Source organism: Protomyctophum parallelum, assembly GCF_964188405.1.
Source record: "Protomyctophum parallelum genome assembly, chromosome: 18".
NCBI classification, from domain to species: domain Eukaryota; kingdom Metazoa; phylum Chordata; class Actinopteri; order Myctophiformes; family Myctophidae; genus Protomyctophum; species Protomyctophum parallelum.
In genome coordinates, this window is record NC_139716.1 from 19,543,878 (window position 1) to 19,563,485 (window position 19,608).

The 19,608-nt window shown below is 42.2% G+C and overlaps 1 protein-coding gene across 4 annotated transcripts; it reads left to right on the forward strand.

Moving 5' to 3' along the window:
* The first annotated feature begins 422 nt into the window (after nucleotides 1-422).
* Nucleotides 423-15,612, forward strand: LOC310875208 (active breakpoint cluster region-related protein). 4 transcript variants are annotated; one of them, XM_083788356.1, is made up of 23 exons: nucleotides 423-547; nucleotides 1,178-1,290; nucleotides 1,630-1,734; nucleotides 2,838-3,152; nucleotides 3,603-3,710; nucleotides 3,846-3,900; nucleotides 4,191-4,243; nucleotides 5,127-5,264; nucleotides 6,204-6,325; nucleotides 7,134-7,290; nucleotides 7,531-7,653; nucleotides 7,893-7,968; nucleotides 8,763-8,858; nucleotides 8,978-9,052; nucleotides 9,228-9,325; nucleotides 10,241-10,342; nucleotides 10,777-10,943; nucleotides 11,658-11,797; nucleotides 12,510-12,644; nucleotides 13,480-13,585; nucleotides 14,242-14,386; nucleotides 14,702-14,831; nucleotides 15,508-15,591. In XM_083788356.1, exons 1-22 carry the CDS (start codon nucleotides 430-432, stop codon nucleotides 14,807-14,809), a joined length of 2,655 nt encoding a protein of 884 aa, XP_083644482.1. In that variant the 5' UTR covers nucleotides 423-429; the 3' UTR covers nucleotides 14,810-14,831; nucleotides 15,508-15,591. The 4 variants fall into 4 exon arrangements, with proteins under 4 accessions (XP_083644482.1, XP_083644481.1, XP_083644483.1 ...); XM_083788355.1 differs by having other exon boundaries at nucleotides 14,702-15,612; XM_083788357.1 differs by lacking the exon at nucleotides 12,510-12,644 and having other exon boundaries at nucleotides 14,702-15,612.
* Nucleotides 15,613-19,608: the final 3,996 nt, after the last annotated feature.

Here is a 19,608-nt window from a genome sequence, read left to right on the forward strand (position 1 = left end):
TTCCTACATCAGTGGTTCCCAAACTTTTTCATGTCAAGGACCCCCAAATTGACACTAATTAGCCTGCGGACCCCCATGTGAAGAGATATGCCAGGGACCCCCATAAGAGAAGATTTTTACGGCTCTAGCAGTGATTCTCAACCTAGTTAATTTCAAGGCAGCTGTTCATAGCTACTGTAGAGTCAGTACTGCTGTATGGTACGTGCCGACTAATAAGTAGGGTAACCTGTAGCCATGGTTCATGACTCGTATTCATACGTTGTACTGAGAGGGTCCATGTCTCGGCAGTTGCTCAGCGTTTCACACAGACAGGATGTCATATTTTCCCTTTTTGTGTCATTACAAAAACAGGAAGTTTTGGCTAACACATGCAGTCGTGTGTGATGTTTGTGTGTGTGTGTGTGTGTGTGTGTGTGTGTGTGTGTATGTATGTTAACTTGTTTGCCTCCAGTCCTCCTTACACACTACATTGGAGAGAGCGCACCTAAACTAACAATGGATGTGTATCAGGAGGCTGTGGATTATCTGCTGTCACAACAGATACCAGGTGAGTGTGTGTACGTTTGTGTTAGAGAAAGACAAAGAGGCATACAAGAGAGAAAGAGAGAAGATCGTACAGTAAGGTGGGGGCATTTTTACACTCCCCGGAGAGAGAGAGAGAGAGAGAGAGAGAGAGAGAGAGAGAGAGAGAGAGAGAGAGAGAGAGAGAGAGAGAGAGAGAGAGATTTTACTGTGTGTGTGTGTATATTTGAAAAGCTTACTTCCAAAATGCTACACACATCCTATTTTACAAATTAACTCATTGTGTTAAGTGTGTATATAACTTCCGACATTTACCTGATATTGATATTCTGTGTTGACAGTTTAATGGCACATATAAGAGTGTCATTACCTTCAGCAAATTCATCCTTACTCTGTGTCTATGTAAATATGCATGCTCTCTACTAACAGACTAACTGGGTGTCAAAATTGACCCAAAAGGATGCAATTTTACACACTTACAGTTACATGAAACTGAGGATTTTACTGTGTGTGTGTGTGTGTGTGGGTGTGTGTGTGCGCGCGTGTGTGTGTGTGTTTGTGTGTGTGTGTGTGTGTGTGTGTGTGTGTGTGTGTGTGTGTGTGTGTGTGTGTGTGTGTGTGTGTGTGCGTGCGTGTGTGCGTGTGTTTGTGTCAGTTGAAGTTCATACAGGGTCTGATATCTTGGAGGAGGATGTGTTTCATGAGGATTCAGTGGCGTGTCTCCTGTCCCCTCTCCAAACAGAGAGCATGGACTTCCCTGACAGCCCTGTGAGTCACCACACTATGGCGCGTCTTCCCTATACCCCTACCGCTGTCACAGTTGTTTAGAAACCCAGTCACTTGCTTATAATTATCTACCTTAAGATAAAACACAATTTCAACAAGTGTTTGCACCTTCACTGTTAAAGTTTCTGGTTTTGTTCTAGTGTATGTTTTGTTTTATTGCACCCAAATCGCCCATCAGTCTTTGTCGGTTTGCATCTTGCATGTTGAAATTCACCCAGTCCTGGCTTTCACAATGCCGATGGCTATTTATATACAGCATGTCAACATATTATATTTTGTGTGGAGGTGTATTGAGTTTTTGGTGTGTTGAGTCTGATGCAGACCTTGCGTAGCCCAGAGGAACTGCTGGAGAAGAGGCTGGTGGTTCTCAACAGAATCCTATGGAGCGAGGAGCTGTACCTGAATGAACTGGATATATTGTTGATGGTAACATAACATGCGTAATTGCGTATGCACACACATATTGTTATCATTTTGGTTATGTTTTTCCTACACATTCACACACTCTCAAAAACATAAAGGTTTAGTTTAGTTTATATAATTTGTATAATTTGTGTTGCTGTCTGGGTTCAGTTGTGTCAGGCAGACACAAAGTGGAAAGTAAAAAGAAGACATGCCTGCAGCCTGCAGTCCTGTCTAACAATCCTTTTGTGAGCAAAATTTTTTACCTCTGTGCAAAAGACTTTCAAACACCTTAAATCCTGAAAATTTAATTAATTAATCTTTATTAAAATATATATGTTGCTTGCTACTATACAGGCTATAGAAACAACTACACACAGAGGTGTCCCCGGCTAATGTGCTACAAAAACAGTTTTAAAACATGTTGACTGCAATTGGTATAATACTGTAGATAGAAAAATGCACCGGAAAATCATATTTTATTTTTATTATTGGTCTACACCTTGTACATGCACAAGTGTGCATGTGGTCAGCATTGTGTCACGTAATTTGAGCACAGGGCTGTCTGTGTTCAATGACCCCATCTGGTAAATCTCTAGTTCTCTATTGGGTTTAGTTCCTCATCTGTAAAAATACAAAACAAGATCCTGTTCCAAAATAGCTATAAACTCGCTACTTATACCATTTTAAATGTGATTATACTAGAAGCATGCTAGTTCCCCTTCATGTTTGCTTCTCATGAAGTTATTGAATAGAGTGAAATTACTTTAAATCAATTCAAGTTAAGTCAATACGTAGAGGGAAGAACATTTTTTCAGGATGGAACTGGACTCATGGATCTCCAACTTTCAATGATCTTTACATAAGCCATGTATGGGTAAAGTCTGCAAGGCAAGTGTCAATGTTGGTGGGAAATGAGAACTCTTGATTCCTCTCTGCAACACTCACCACTCAACTCACTACCCTCACAAAATTATTCACCAGGGCTCATTTCTTATTTATGTTCTCCATTTCTCTAACTGGCGGTAGACCGTAAACACTCTTCCCCTCCCATCATCATCCATCGTTATTGTAAAAAATAAAAAATAAATGTTTACAAGTTTCTGATTCCCTGTTTCCCTCTCCAGCCTCTGAAAGCCCTGCGAGCCTCAGCAGGAACCTCCCAGCCGGTTCTGTCCAGCCAAGAGGTTCAGACAGTGTTCTACCAGGTACCAGAGCTCAGGGACCTGCACCAGTGCTTCTACCAAGGCCTAAGAGCCCGCCTGGAGGCCCACCCGCACACAGAGCCTGGTCCTGGCCCTGGGAGTGAGACACACTCAGACATGATGGCGCCTCACGAGAACTCATGCCCAGAGAGAGAGAGTGCTTCCGGAAATGGTTACCAACTCCGAGTGGGGCATGGAGGTTTTGAGCTTAGGGTGGGAGACCTGTATTTGAAAATGGTAAGATATATATACTGTGGTATTCGTTTATAGTAATGGTATCAAACCGTTGCTGGAAGAACAAAAAATAAATCTGGTTTCAAGATGAACAAAAGCATCTGCATTTCCTTTTAGAGAATCACAGTTCAATCAAATAAAAAGGAACTGGAAACATTACTGTGTGTAACTGTAAATGTACAAATCCACTGTCACAGACATGGACGTTCCAGAATCAGTCATTGGTTTGGCCTGGACAAACCACTGACAGTATAAACAGATATTTGTGTATACAGGTAGGGAGAGGTTTATTAGACATTTGAGCCTCACCCCACTAGTCTCCGCCTATACCCCCCCACCCCCCACCCCCCAGCCCCCCTACATATGATGTTCACTCAACTATTCTGTACTTGAAAGGGATGATGCTTTCATGTTGTTTGCGAACTTCACCTACTCTCATATGATGTTTCCCAGGTCAGCCAGATAGGTGTGTATCGTGGCTTCATCGATAACTATGAGAAGGCTGTGGAAATTGTTCGTAAATGCACGCAGTGCGATCATCGTTTCAGAACACTAGCCCAGGTAACATGAAACGTAGAAGAATGAACGCTCATAATTGTATACGCCTTTACTGTATGTGTTCTTCTCACTCATTGTTTAATTATTACACACACCATTATGATGACACACGTCTCATGTTTGCATGTTCATTTTCAGAGCATGATGTCTAAACATGGCCCAGACAAGGTTAGGTTGAAATACACATTTGAAGGTATGTAGCCTACTGGTAACATGTTTGTTTTTAGTTAAACGGAACATTGTTAAATCAAGTTTGTGTAGTATAGGATTTACAGTCACAAAGAGGTTTACGGTAGTAAGGAGACCTGGCTTATAGCCTTCAAATGCAAACACAATTGCAAAACAAAACTATCCACAGTAGAAAAGCGATAGTAATACGAAAATAATAATATAAATCATTACAAATATTACTTAAAATAAATGGATATTGGGAAGGTGAAAGAATGCATTTGTATTAAAATGTGGTGTTCTGTGTTTCTCCAGCTCTCCTGTATAAGCCTTTGGAGAAAATCACCAAGACTACACTGGTGCTGCATGTGAGAACTGTCTCAATGATTCCAACTAGAATTGATGTCTGTATAATCTGTGCATTTACCTCAAAGTCTCCAATGAATACACTCTTGCCTCTGCCTATAGCTTGATTTATGCTCCATAGTAGGACGTAGGACAGCAATACTCAATACCAAATTTACAGTGAAAAGAAACAGTAATTTTGTTATTGCATTCATATTATGACCGAGTATGAGTTAAGCACTACTTACTGGCACAGTGGTGTTGCGGCCCCTTACATAGCGATCCACAAGCTCACATTGTAGATCGGTTATTTTCGGTGCGCAACAACTAACAAGGTGCATAAACTATGTAAAAATTAAGCATCAGCCTAAACTCCCCTCTCTTTTGCCTCTTCCAATTTCAACACAGCTTCTCCCCCCTAATCCTATAGCTTGTTTCCTTTATCTCCTCTTGGTTTTCCTTGCTCCGTTTCCTTCCTCTCCATCTCAACACTCTTTGCAGACAGTGAATGCTGCATTAGGGCAGTGGTTTTAAACCCTTTTCATTTCAAGGCCCATTATTTATTCTGCATTTGAGCCACAGGACCACCATTTGATGAGATTTAGCCTCTCAGACCCAAAACGAAAGAATATTTTGTTGCCGTTGATCAAAATAACAATTCTTCTACATTCTCTAATTGTGTAGACTTTACGCTCTCAAGAGTTGAAGATCTATAAGGGTCCATTTGGTGACCAACTCTCCATCATTTAGTTGGGGACCACCTGGAACCGCTTCAAGGACCACTGGTGGTCCCCGGACCACTAGTTGAGAACCACTGCACCACTGAACCACTGCGTTGCAACTTACTTGTGTGTCGCCAAAGTCACGTACTCCGAGACTGATCTAATCACTTCCTTCTCTCTCCAGGAGCTTTTGAAGACAACACCTGAGGAACACAGTGATCACCCTCTGTTACAGGAAGTTCTGAGGCTGTCTCACGGCTTCCTGTCTGGGGTCAACGAAGGCTCACAATGCAAACGAGAGGTCACGCTCAGTCACGGCATGGTGAGAGTGAGAGTGCACATCACATACGCACAGACATGAGCAGAAATGACTGCTCTACTGAACTATACTGTCACATCACAGGTTGACCTTGACAGGTGTAAGAAAGTGGATGAACGTCTTTGTCGTACAAGCTGCATCATTGCAGTTTCAAGAAAGGTGGAAAGAGAAACTCTGACTCGGCAGAAGCATAAACAAACTCGATACACCCATATAGGGACATATATCCACATCTAGTCTAGATTAAAATCACACCTGTGTGAAGTGAGCGGTGCAACTATATGTACTGTACTGTACTACTGTACTGTACGGGTGAGAGACACCCCGACTCAAGATTGTGAAAGCCCTCTCTCTGTGTGTGTGTGTGTGTGTGTGTGTGTGTGTGTGTGTGTGTGTGTTTGTCCCAATCAGGAGTCCAGCACAGTTGTTGACTTAAGCAGGAGGGTTTTAAAGACCCCCCCCCCCCCCCCCCCTTACTATACTCACTAGTCACTAGGGGTCAATAGCTCATGCTCAGACAGACATACAGACATACTTTACTCTGTCACTGTTGGGAGCGGCTAGCACCGTTCCAAAATCAGACCCGTGTGAACTAAGCCAGCGGTATTGCAGCTGTTGAGGCCTCTTACTTAGACAGACAGACAGACTCAGGCAGACATACACACGTGGCCAGTCATTGGAGCGGTTTGGCACAGCTAAAAAAACTGGTATGCTACACTATGTCGTCCAATGAGAGAGACATCAGGATGTTTGGTTTCCTGCTCACTAACAGCCATGCACAAACAACAAAAGTGTGAGGTGATGGCCATGCCATAATATCCTAACGATTAACTCTGTATTTTAGTAGTACAATGTGTTTTGTTGTGTGTGTGTGTGTGTGTGTGTGTGTGTGTGTGTGTGTGTGTGTGTGTGTGTGTGTGTGTGTGTGTGTGTGCGACCCAGAGACGGCAGTTGATGCGTGACAGCTTTGTGGTGGACGAGTGTGAGGGAGTGAGGAACTTGCGTCACCTCTTCCTCTACACAGACCTGCTGCTGTGTGCCAAGCTGAAGGCTGCGGCCAAATGGTGAGTGCATGGGAGGCCACAACGTGGAGCCATAATGAACATTTTACTGTGGACATCATACTATGTCAGATGACCTAATACTAATAGTAGTAGACGAATGAGAAGTGTAAGGGGAGAGATATTGCACTTTTACTGTAGGTATAGCTTCAACCTAAATCTCTCAGTGGGAGAGAATAAGCAAACCACCTCCAACACCCGCTCATAAAATATCATTTTATCCTTTGTCCTGATGTGCTTGTTTCTTTGGGGGGGGGGGGGGGGGGGGGGGTGTACGTTGCTGCTTTTACGTTTGTTTGTCTGTGATGCTTTGTGATGTTTTACAAAAGAAAAAATGGGTGACACGATCTGCAAAGATTTTCTTACCATATACTATGTGACGTTTACCTGTCCCCAATAAAAATATATAAAAGAAAATATATGAACATACTGTATGTATATATATATATATATATATATATACAGTATGTTCATATATTTTCTTATATATATATATATTTATATAGAGCATCTCAATGCTGGATTCACTACAATTTGATGGTCAGTTTTGTGTTGAACTCTAAATATATATTATTATTAAAACCCACTAAAACTGGGAAAGCATCTGTGTCATTTTAGATTTTAGCGTTGGCTACTCAAAAACAGCAGATCAACAAACTCGTACATTGTATCTGCTATTTTTGAATATTTAAAAAAGATCTCGGAAATGTGTGTGAGAATTAGAAGTCATTTGTAGAATCGGCCTCATGCAGGTCTTAATGGGATTAAAGGGAGCTTGATGTGCTGATACTGAGTATGTTTTTTCACACAGTAAGCACAGCCAGTACAGGTTCTGCTGGTACATGCCACTGGCCAACCTGCGAGTGAACTGGAGAACAGAGCCTCAGCGACCCCCTCACACCCAGCTCCGTCTGCTCGGCATCAGGGCCAAGATGTACCTGCTCCGACAACAGCTACGACCGCATATGGTGTGTGTGTGTGTGTGTGTGTGTGTGTGTGTGTGTGTGTGTGTGTGTGTGTGTGTGTGTGTGTGTGTGTGTGTGTGTGTGTGTGTGTGTGTGTGTGTGTGTGTGTGTGTGTGTGTGTGTGTGTGTGTGTGTGTGTGTTTGACTGAATTTGAAGAGACAGAGGTTAAGAAGGAGTCAAATTATTTATATTATGGAGTCAAATATTAACCACTTGAGTGGTGTGTGTGTGTGTGTGTGTAGGGAGACAGCAAGCGAATAGTTCGTCAGCTGGATCGCAGCAGGAAGAAACTGGAGCAGATGGAATTGATACTTCTCACTCACGCCCCTGTCCACCGTCTGGAGCTGCACAGTCCCAGTGGCAAAGTACACACACACACACACACACACACACACACACAGTCACACACACACACACACACACACACACACACACACACACACACACACACACACACACACACACACATATACTATAATAATTATATAAAACGTATCATACCATTTCACTGCATTACTCTCCTTTTTGTTGATGGACATACAGTAAATAGACCTAACAGGTAAAAGACAAAGTCAAATTAGTTTCCCCCCCTGTCTCACTCCAGAGTCACTCTTTCCTACTCTCCTCCCTCTATGAGCTGGAAGAGTGGAGAGGAACAATCCACAAGCTCACCAGAGACAGTAAGTGTCAGCTTTAGGAATCCCAATGCATTTTATTCGCATTGCACTTTCCATTCACAAAGAATATCAGAGTGCTACCTAGTTAAAAACATAAAATCAAACATAAAAGGTTAAAACGGAGTAATTCTTTTTTGTGTCAAGCTAAAAAGGACCTTGCTGACAATAACTACTATTACTAAAATAATAATAATCATGCCGGTGTGGTCTTTGTCTGCAGGAGCAATCATGAGAAAGGAACTCAAGTTTAATTTATGCTATACAACTGACAACTGTACACAACTGTATACAAATGGACCGATTTAGATGGACAGAATGATTTAAATAAACACTTTTTACAGTGCATAAAAGTTGAGCAAATTGGATTCAGTGAGGACTGTTTTAACCCTCTGATAAGCACATACACGGTAAAAATGGACGGTGATATTGATATAATACTCCGGATCTTGCTGTGTTCACGATCTTGTCACAGTAAAACCATCTTTGTTAGAAAACACGAGGGAGAACCTACAGATGTTAGCCATAAAACAGTAAGCACGTAACTATGAATGCCTGCCACGATCAATGAGTGATGTCTGCAGCGCCGCGGGAATGCATTTTATTGCCTGCAAATCCACGAAACGGTGATAAAGATCAACTGAATGTTGTTTGGATGCCGGCGGTATAAGGCACCTGCATATTGGATCTAAATAAAGCATTATGTGAATAAGTAATCAACATATGCAATTGTAAACTATCTATCAAAAATAAATGTGTACCAATGCTGCAACACGTTTTTGCCATGTGCCGCTTGTCAGACGTAGAAATGGTCCCTCCTGATCTGCTCACCCTCACCAACTCCTGTGTGAAACTGAGGATGACGCAGCAGCCACCGCTGAACAGCTCAAACACTGGTGACAGCCTCTCTCTCTCTGCACATTCACATCCTGTCTGGGACACAATGTGCTGATTTCAACCTGTCACATCAGGGCATCTTCAACACCTCTCTTATCTGTCACACACACACACACAGGTTCTGGCATGGAGATGTTGTGTGGGACTCTGACTGTAGCCATCCATTCTGCCTGTGGGCTGCAACAACCAGCCTGTAAGTTTAAGTTTCTATCCTGTCAGCAAACATGAATCACTACTTCTGTTTACTACTTGAATCACAACCTTGGCTTTGCCCCCTGCCTCACCCCCCTCCTCCTCCTCTCTCTCTCTCTCTCTCTCTCTCTCTCTCTCTCTCTCTCTCTCTCTCTCTCTCTCTCTCTCTCTCTCAGGTGTGTATGTATGTGTGGAGGTGGATGGCTATGACTTCTATGAGAGAGAGGCGCAGACCCATTCTTCAGTCCAGAGCCTAAGACCCTGCTGGGATCAGGTCAGACAATGAAACAATCGGGTCAAACTTTGTATAAGCCTGGACCATGTACTGTATGTATGTATGTAACGCTGGAGAAAGTACAGATACAGTACATGATGTGGACACAATCGGCTGGTGAGGTGTCAGGTGTAACATCTTCACTTCGTGATGTCCAGGCTTTTTGTAATGTATTCTATCTCCATAGAGGTTTGTTTTGTTGTATAAAGAAGTGACTTCGCCACCCTTACATGCAGGAGTGAGGGATCCTACAAACACTGTAGATTTATACCAGACAATGTAACTGAACAAGGGAATTATAGGGTCCTCAAATAGGTACGGACTCAGAATGACCAGAATCGGAGGCCGACGCATCAAGAGGGTCAAGTTTATTCAACAATTTCCCACAAAAGCAGTTTAAGATGTTAGTCAGATTAAAATGCAACAGTCTCTAATATATATACCGGTATATGTGGGAAAGTTAAAGTCAAAAAAATAACTTAACCTTAAGGCTCCCACCAATAACTGGCTACAGGATTCTATTTAGCTAACCTAGCCGGAAGCAAATTGGATAATATAATCCAATCTGGCTTCTAAATTGCAATACCAACCCTTGAAAACCCAGTCATTGAAACCAATTATATTAAACAATGTTAAACTCATCAATATCGCAGCTGTACGGCTTGGGTTATGTCAAGGTTTTTGTTTAATAAAAATCCACCTTAGATTTGATGAGCTGCACACTAAATTCTGTGCAAAAAAGTGTTTGAGTTTATGCTAGTTTATTCTTATATAAGTGAAAAACAACTTTAATAATCCCACTATGGCCAATTAATTTAGTTGTATGTAAAGTTAAAGCATGTTCCATGATATTATTGCATTAATTGTTCCATCAATACAGTTTTCTTCTTTTCTTCTTTTCTTTTGTCCATGCAGGAGTTCTCCTTCCAGGTAGATGGGGCACAGAACCTGAGGCTGGTGTGTGTGAGGCAGGTGGACAGTGGAGACGACATGATCCTTGGTAAAGCTTCTGTAAAGGTACAGTATATTTAGGAACTCTAGCAGTAGCAGAGACTGGTTACTGAGAGTTATTGACGTGTGTGTGTGTGTGTGTGTGTGTGTGTGTGTGTGTGTGTGTGTGTGTGTGTGTGTGTGTGTGTGTGTGTGTGTGTGTGTGTGTGTGTGTGTGTGTGTGTGTGTGCGTGTGCATGCGCAAGTATTGTTTGAACTGTACTGTGAATTGAATCTTAAACATCTAATAGTATTTAGTAATTTTGTCATTTGATGTTTGGTTGTCACGGGATCAACAGAGTGATTACGGTAAAATGTAATAAAACTCTTATTCTAACATTAATATCGTTGCTGTCCGTAAAATACCTCACAAGACCCAGTATGAATGTACTGTACCTGTCCTGTATATTTGTCCAAATGTACTGTACCTCATGTCTAAGTATGCACATAATCTCCATCAGCTGGAAGCCACAGCCCTCAACAAGAGATGGAGGAAACAGACGCTATCCCTGGGCCTGGTGGAGATGATGGTGTCCCTGAAGTTCCTCCCCCACCCATTAGAATCACCCAGTTCCACACCCACACAGCAGCTGCCTGTCTTTTGTGTCCCGATTGAAGTTGTGGCACAGTAAGTTCCCTTTCTGAGAGGCCAATATATCAAACCACATGAACCCATATATCATATTAGGTGAACATTCAGTGAAAATAGTAGATCTACAAGCTCACAACACTGTAATGTCATGAGAGGTATAGATTGTCGCAGTCCCGCACCCTTTCAGAACGACGAGGTCACAAGAAGAGAATTTACCATTCGTTTTTCCATAGACGTTTCAAAAAGCATTTATTTAAAGACCTTTAAAGCCTCGGACAAAGCCAACTCGGCTCTTTCCATCCTTGGATCCAGCTCAGTCCTGATCTCTCTCTGTACTGTTTGTTTGCTCTCCCATGTAGTCTCCCAGCTCTGCCTCAATTAGATGTCTCAAACATAGATATTGGACGGCAGTCAATGAAGTGTATAGGGTTTAACTGGTTAAAAATGATATTTCACAAGTGGAATTGCTTGATTTCCTTCCGTTGTTGGTCCGAGAGCTTACGTTTGAGGATGTGATTTGTATAGCAAGTGCTGTGTGAAAATAGGAAGCTATAGCAGAAGTGTGATGAGAATGTGCAGAAATAGCCCAGCACATAAAGTCCATGTGGTTAGGTGTGATTATTTTCGCATAGTATATTATCTGTAGGTATTCTGAATGGTGCTGGCTTAGAAATCAATGTAAAATATTGTTGTGAGCTTGTAGATTAGTAAATGGATTAGTTTGATTAACTGTGCATGGTCCTCCTCCAGACAGGAGGGTGTGCTGGTCCCCCATGTGGTGCGATGCTGTGCAGAGGAGGTGGAGAGGAGAGGCATGGACGAGGTGGGCATCTACAGGGTCTCAGGAGCAGCCAGTGACATCAACAGCCTCAAGGCTGCCTTCAACACTAGTAAGGCCCTGTCGACATTTGCAGATTGGTAGAAATTTGAACCTTTTCTGTGAGACACATCTAAATCCTATAATCTGCAAAATACACAGGTAACAGTGTTGTGTTTGTGAGACGGATCATATCCTACAGTGATATCTTTTTATGCACCAAGTCTCTGTACGTAGGCTACGTCTATACATCTGTAATCCACGTAACGCAAATTCGACACACGCGTTCCACCCACCACAGGGGGTGCAGTGCCCGGTGTCGAGTCGGTCGGACCCACGGTTGTCCAGAACTGCCCCAAAAAGGCCTCTGCCCGGGCTCTGAACAGGGCCCCTTCCCAGTGTCCATATATGGAGCTGGCCTGTTCTGACATCATTCTGACGTCTGCATAGACTTCATATCTGGGCATGAACTCCATATACAGTATGGGCATAAAAAGGACACAGACATAATATCTCTGTCGGGCATTCATTTCCAACTTACATTGTTCCAAGTATGCCTACTGTTACTGTGTGTTATTAAAAGAGGTTATGGCTCACCACTCCAAGAGATGGGTCAAATGCAGAGAAAAAATGTCACTGTGTGTGTGACACATAGTACGACTTTGACTTTGATACATTATCGATAATGTTTTCATAACAGATTAAATCAATTAGTTTGATTAGCTGTCGCACCCCTATGGTGATGTGCTTTCATGGAGACTAAATTAATTGTCCATCATATACAGACTTGCGTGACGCAGTGTCCAGGCTGAGAAGTGCAGACATCAATGCGGTCTCAGGTGTTCTCAAGCTGTACTTCAGAGAGCTGCCTGAACCTGTCGTACCTACCTGCCTGTTCCAGAGCCTGGCCACAGCACTGGGTAACACGCACGCACGCACACACGCACGCACGCACGCAAACATACTAGAAACCAAGGGTTCCCAAACTTTTCAGGCTGCGACCTCCGGAAATACGATTTCAGCTGGGGACCCACTCCCCCAACCCTGACAAGCACTTAATTTAAGGAGTTGAAGCATTCCATTTTGTTTAAAGGGATTGTGACAAAAAACATGAACTTTCACTAACATTCAGTAGATTTTCTGTGATCTGGGGTTTTCTGGCTCAAACAGGTGCTCTGATTTGCCAGCAGATTGTGATGTAAGATCCTGCAAATCCCTATGTCAATGGGATTTGCCAGCAGATGTCACTGTTTTCACTGTTTTGCCTGTTTTCATTGTAGCTCAAGACAAAAGGCTTCAGGTTTTTTGTTCAGGTTTTTTGGGTGTAATTGAGGTCATAAAACCTAAAAGAAAAAAGAAAAATAAATGAAAATGAATGTCATTAAACCTTTAATCTCTCCAGAAATTCAAAGGAAAAAAGGGCGCCGTTCGTTCATCTTTTTTGACGATGAGTTCCCAGAGTGCATTGGGGGGTGCGCACGCTTATCCGACACACCAAAGGTCCGACATGCGGAAATCACCCGTCGCTCCCGACATGCGTTGGTCCGACATGCGTTGCGTCGTGCTTGTCGGGGTTAGTTAGGTTAGGATTTGGAGTAGGTTGTCGATCTAATGACTGTCGGACCTTTGGTGTGTCGAACTAAAGCCTAACTAAATAGATAAAGATTGGGAAAATAGCAGATCCACAAGCTCACAACGCCTTGCCTCTTTCTTATATTGTGCTATTATATCCTATAAACATGTGTATTCCCTCAGACATCCAGGACGTTGACTCCAGGCTGGTCTCCATGCTGTCTCTGCTTCAGTCCTGTCCTCACGTAAACCAACACACCTTCCTCTACCTCCTGCACCACCTGCAACGGTCTGAGCAGCATGCATCACACAGTCAAACTACTATATCACTGTTCATTAATATTGATTATTACTACTTTAAATCCCTTTGACCCATTATAAGACCTGAGACCCATTGTACAAAATGTCTTCTAAATCCTATACAGTTTTCAGAAAAACTCATGTTTCTATGGTCATTTACCTGCATGGGTCCATCCCATTTTTCCATCCCAAGGACCTTTTGGGCATTTAAATGTATCATTCATATATATAGTTAAAATATCAGATCTACTGTAGCATACTAGCTCACAATGTGTCACCATGCATGTAGATCGGCCATTTTCACATTTGTGAGATTCTGACTCATCTTACTTTATGCTAATGTGACATTCTAACTGCCATAGGTTTTACTGAAAAGTATAGCCCATCTCCATGTGCTATATAACATAAGTCAAGTCAAGTAAATTTTATTTATAGAGCACATTAAAAAACAGCCAAGGCTGACCAAAGTGCTGTACAGTGTACACCAAGAGAAAAAACAAGTAAAGCATAAATCAAACCACAGAGAGCTGCTGTATTAGTGTATTCACCATTTTCTTTCACAACCAAACATTATGTACACAGTTTTGGATGTACAGTACCACTGCAGTTTGTGACCTTGTGTATCGTTTATTCAACATTCTCCAGGATCTCAACGAAAGCGGAGGTGAATAAGATGTCTCTGATGAACCTGGGTACTGTGTTTGGTCCCAGCCTTGTCCGCCCTCCTGTGGTCAGCCTTGGTTACTGCGGCCCTGTTGTGGATATTATTTCCCAGGAGGTGGTGGTGCAGGTAGGAGTGATGGGGCCAGCCTAGTTCTTGTATTCGTTTTACTTAGTTTAAGATAATAGTTAGGCATAGGTTAGGTTTACACATAGTTTTAATGAGGTTATGTTTGGGAATAACTAAGGTTAGGTTTAGGCATAGTTTTAACGAGGTTATGTTTGGGAATAACTAAGGTTTCGTTTTACTGAGGTTACGTTTTGGAATATCTGGTGGCCGCGGTGGCGACCGTTCCAAGGTCGCCGGATTTGACCCGGAGAGAGCGTTGTATTCGTTCCACGTGCTGCTGCCTCTCTCAATATATCTTTCTCTTTCTTTTTATAGGTCCAAGTGGTTCAATTCTTCTTGCAATGTAACTGCCTACCGGCAGCGCAGTCGTCACTCCTACACAACACAGACTCAGAGGATGAGGATGAGACCACCCACTTGTGAGACCACCACGCAACTCCTGGAAGTAAGTTAGGGTTGGTCATAAAAGCCGCTGCATGTAAAGAGCATGTAAAACATGTCATTCACTGTGAATATATATATTTAGACAATAAAGACTCAACCTATAGGTGTATCTGTGCTCTGACTGGCTGAGCCCCAATAGAGATATTTATTAAGGATATTTTTATTTTTATTTTATTTTTTATCAACCTGTGCATCACTTGTTATTATTTATTCTGTGCATACCATAACTACTTATGAAGGGTTAGAAAAATAGAACGGGTTAGTTTAATTCACTACAAAGTAAAGTTTCAAATCAGATTTCACTTCTCTAAAACAAGAGTTATCAGCTCCTGCCTAGTTTGTTCAAAGTCATACTATTTAATATAGGCTGAATGTGACATGGGGATTACCACAGGGAAGTGAGAAGAGGAACATGGAAACTCTACCCGTTCAGAAGCCTATATCTTTCACACAGTACACACATTAATTTCTCTGACTCGGCATACAAACTCTCAAATAGATAATTATATCTTTGTAATTTTCATAATGTTGCTCATGTCTGAGTGATGGGTCATGATGGGTCTTTCAGCCCATCATGAAGGTACTGAAAGACCCACCCAGCACCCACCTCAGGTGGGTGGGTCTTTCAATACCTTCATGGTTTGTTTCCCTGCCCACATTCCTGTTATTTTCTACAGGCAGGTGTTCGGTGAATTTCACCCATGTTTAGTGAGTGTGATAGAGAAAAAAATCCCATACACCCACAATGGACTTTTTTTGTTGTTTTCCTTCACTGGACCATTCTCACAACCAAAAGAGAAGTTCCCAGCTCCATTTACTTTTTTTAATATATCTTTTTAAAATAATATGCACATTTTTCACCGATTTTGCCCCCCTATGATAGGCCCCCCCCATGATATCTATTTTTTGTTTGAAGAGTCACAATGATATATTAAAGAAAAGTACCTCAAGTTGCCATGTATTGCTGTACTTTTTCTGGAATATTTTACATTGGGTAAAATATACCCGTGTTTAGTGATGGTGTAACAAAAACATGTTTGGCGTGCTGCTAGGTTTAAAGATGCATTGCTGTGAGTTTTGTACCTTTTCTGATTTGTATGTGTCTATGGAGTTAACATTACTCTAATAGACCCCCAGGTGTGGTTAGAATGAAAGGTGAAAGCCTTTGAGTCAAAAGGCCTAATCAACTTTTTACTTTAATTAACTTGCTGCTGGAGCCTTTGTTGACGTTGAAAAATAAAATATTTGAACAAGCATGACACGTAAAATACTTTTGCTTATTATATCTTGCAAGTGTGTGTGTGTGTGTTTGTTTGTGTGTGTGTGTGTGTGTGTGTGTGTGTGTGTGTGTGCGCGTGCGCAGATTTGTTGATGAACTTTTCTCACTGTACACTAAATCCCTTGGCACTATCATCTCTGCTCACAATATATCCTATCACTGCTACGCCGATGACACACAACTGTTCCTATCCTTCCCCCCCTCTGCCACTCAGGTGGAAGAGCGCATCACTGCATGCCTGGCTGACATATCACAGTGGATGTCCTCCAACCACCTCAAGCTGAACCCAGACAAGACTGAGCTTCTCTTCTTCCCAGCTAAGTCCTGCCCTATGCAGGAGCTAACTATTTCCGTAGACAACGCCCTGGTAACGTCTGTCCCAACAGCCAGGAATCTTGGTGTTGTCCTGGACAGTCAGCTCTCGTTCAAAGCTCACATCACAGCTGTCACTCGATCATGTAGGTTCACACTCTATAACATACGACGAATTAGACCGTTCCTCACCCAGGAATCAGCCCAGCTCCTAATCCAGACAACAGTCTTGTCAAAACTCGACTATTGTAACTCCCTCCTTACTGGCCTACCAGCATGTGCACTTAAGCCTCTCCAGCTGATCCAAAATGGAGCAGCTCGCTTGGTCTTCAACCAGCCAAAATTCTCACATGTCTCCCCCCTGCTCCGCTCCCTCCACTGGCTCCCGGTCGCTGCCCGCACAGAATACAAAACTCTGATGCTGGCATTCAAAGCAACCAAAGGTATGGCTCCCCCATATCTTACAAGTATGATTGAACCCTACAAACCCTCCCGCGCACTCAGATCAGCCAACGCAGGGAAACTGGAAGTACCCTCACTAAAAACGCCGGGACAACGCTCCACACGTCCCAAACTCTTCTCCCTTCTGGCTCCAAAACTGTGGAATGCACTTCCCATTGCAGTCAGAACTGCAGCATCACTCCCAATCTTCCGCCGTAGCCTGAAAACCCACCTTTTCAGACTCCATCATGGCCCATAGCACTTACCCTAACCCCTTAGATAGAATTTCTGTTGGCTTAGATAGCATTTGACTTAGACTTATAGCATGTTATGTAGACAGCACTATAATTGTATTGTATATAGTCATAGCACGCCATAGTAGTGAATATGTATAGTTTATTATGTATAGTGTATGTATAGTTTCATCATATAGATATTCCACTGTTACCTTCTTAGCTTACGCATGTTTCATGATAAATGCTTTTATGTGATGTATTCCCATGCTTTTGTTCTTGCCTAAATGTAAGTCGCTCTGGATTAAGAGCGTCTGCTAAATGCCTAAATTGTAAATTGTAAATTGTAACTTGGACTTGGAGCTACAGAGGGCAGTGTGGGGTTGAACCTGTCGAGGCCACAGATGTTGTAAAAGGGGAAAAAAAAGAAAAGGTCAGGGGTCACCCTGCCTACCCTGAAATCCAATCGGTTACGGTTCATATCCAACTAGACGGGGTTCACCACAAAGCGTAGCAGCTCATAAAAGTCATACACGCACGCATGCATGCACACCACTTCAAGAACCAACATAAGCATAACATAAGCAAGCATAACATAAACTCAACTCAATGTGTCGCGATGCGACGCATTGAAAAACACTTTTTTAGCAATTTATACATTTGAAAACTTGTGAAATGAGACCTTCTGCATAATGATTGTACAGTACATTTTCAATTCCAGACTTTTACTTGTAAAAGAGTGTTTCTACATCGCAGTATTACAATATTTGAGTTTTTCCACCACTGTGTGCGCACACACACACACACACACACACACACACACACACACACACACACTCGACCCATCCAGCTCACAGTTGGGGTCTCCACTCTCCACCAGTACCCTCTTTAGCACAGCACCTGCGGACAGGGTTGGCTTGTATTTCCTTCAATGTCTTCAAACATCGCCCCACACCCGTTTGATGGCTAATCCTGGCCTCCCAGACACTCTCTCCCAGTACCACAACTCTAACAGACTGTGTGTATCGATGCCATAACAACATCCAGACCAGTCCGCACCCGAGAATGGTGGATGGGTGGAATCGACCCGCTCACCCCTAGGTCGTAAATCACCTGTCCCCACTAACACGGCCACTGCAGAAATAAGGTTCCGCTTGTAGACTACAAAGGAAAAATGAGGTTCCCATTGCCGACTACAAAGGCAACGGGACCGAGGAGGGCCTGTTTTTATGAATGCAGAGACGTACCAGACATTCGTCACCAAAGTCCTTGACTAGACGACTGGTGGACATCTGGAGATGGTGGGAACATTTTACAGGGAGAGGTTGACCATGGAGTTGCCACCAGCGGAGCTCAGAAAACCATATGCATCCATCACAAAGTGATCCCTTTTTTGTGCTTTTTCTGCCTTTGATAGATAGCCTACAGTGGATGGGTAACTGGCGGCCCCCACTTAATGGCGGCCCCTCACTTAATGCGGCCCGCAGCCTCCGCAGGTTAATATCAGAATACTGATCTGTATTATTGATTTCAGCTAATTACTAGTATGACATTTTTATTTTATTTTTTATGTCCAATGTATTTGTATTTAGTTTATAAAGTTAACATAACTATAACTAAATGCATTTGAAATTAAATAAAAAGGTTCCTTTTTAGGATTTCAATTGAAAATCCCCCAAAATCTGATTTCAACTCAAATATAGCAAAAATAGCTGATCTACAAGCTCAAAACGAGTCGCACTGATGCGTTTTGAGCTTGTAGATTTTTGCTACAACAGTAATATGCAATGTGGCCCTCTAGAGTGAGTGTGGAAATATAGTGGCCCTCTCCATCGTCAAAGTTGCCCACCCCTGCAGTAGACTGACAGGAAATGGGATCAGGATTCAAACCCCCGACACATTTAGCAACCTATAGGTGCCTGCCCAGACCGCTATGCCAGCCATCATTTATCTGAGGGATAATTATTATTGATTGATTAGAAAGTTATATTGTTTTAATAGGACTTCAGTAGGCTATGTACATAATTATGTTCTTGTGGCTATTCATTGCCACTTTAAGGCAATACAATATAATTTCAACATGAAAAATATATTCGAAACCTTTAAAAAGTCCAGCTTATATAGTATGCTGTCTGATATAAGTTATAGTATAGTTGTTAATTCACTTCACAAGCACTATAGCCTATGACTAAAGAAGACGTTATAAAAAAAGTGTCCACAACTATAGAACAAAATCAAGGTGAAGTGAAGATAGTGACAGTTATAGTGCTATACAGATTGTCTATTTGAACAGGATTTCTGATTTAATACAAAATATTATTTGGGTGGAGTGGACAAAATACTGAAATAAAGAGTTCTTGTTCATTTTAATTTCATGTTATCTATGAAAAGTAAAAAATATATGTTGGCGTTATTATTTTGGCGATAGTGTTTGTTCTAACTTCTGTAGGAGTCTCCCTGTCTCTCCAACTCTTTAGTAGGCTAAACAGAAAATACATTTTCAGGTCTATCTG

Bases quoted from the DNA above. Each gene is read 5' to 3' on its own strand.
- LOC310875208 (XM_083788355.1), top strand. From the start codon at position 430: ATGTTAACTTGTTTGCCTCCAGTCCTCCTTACACACTACATTGGAGAG. The intron at 3,153-3,602 runs GTAAGATATATA...GATGTTTCCCAG, and splicing joins GAGACCTGTATTTGAAAATG to GTCAGCCAGATAGGTGTGTA. The intron at 7,291-7,530 runs GTGTGTGTGTGT...GTGTGTGTGTAG, and splicing joins AACAGCTACGACCGCATATG to GGAGACAGCAAGCGAATAGT.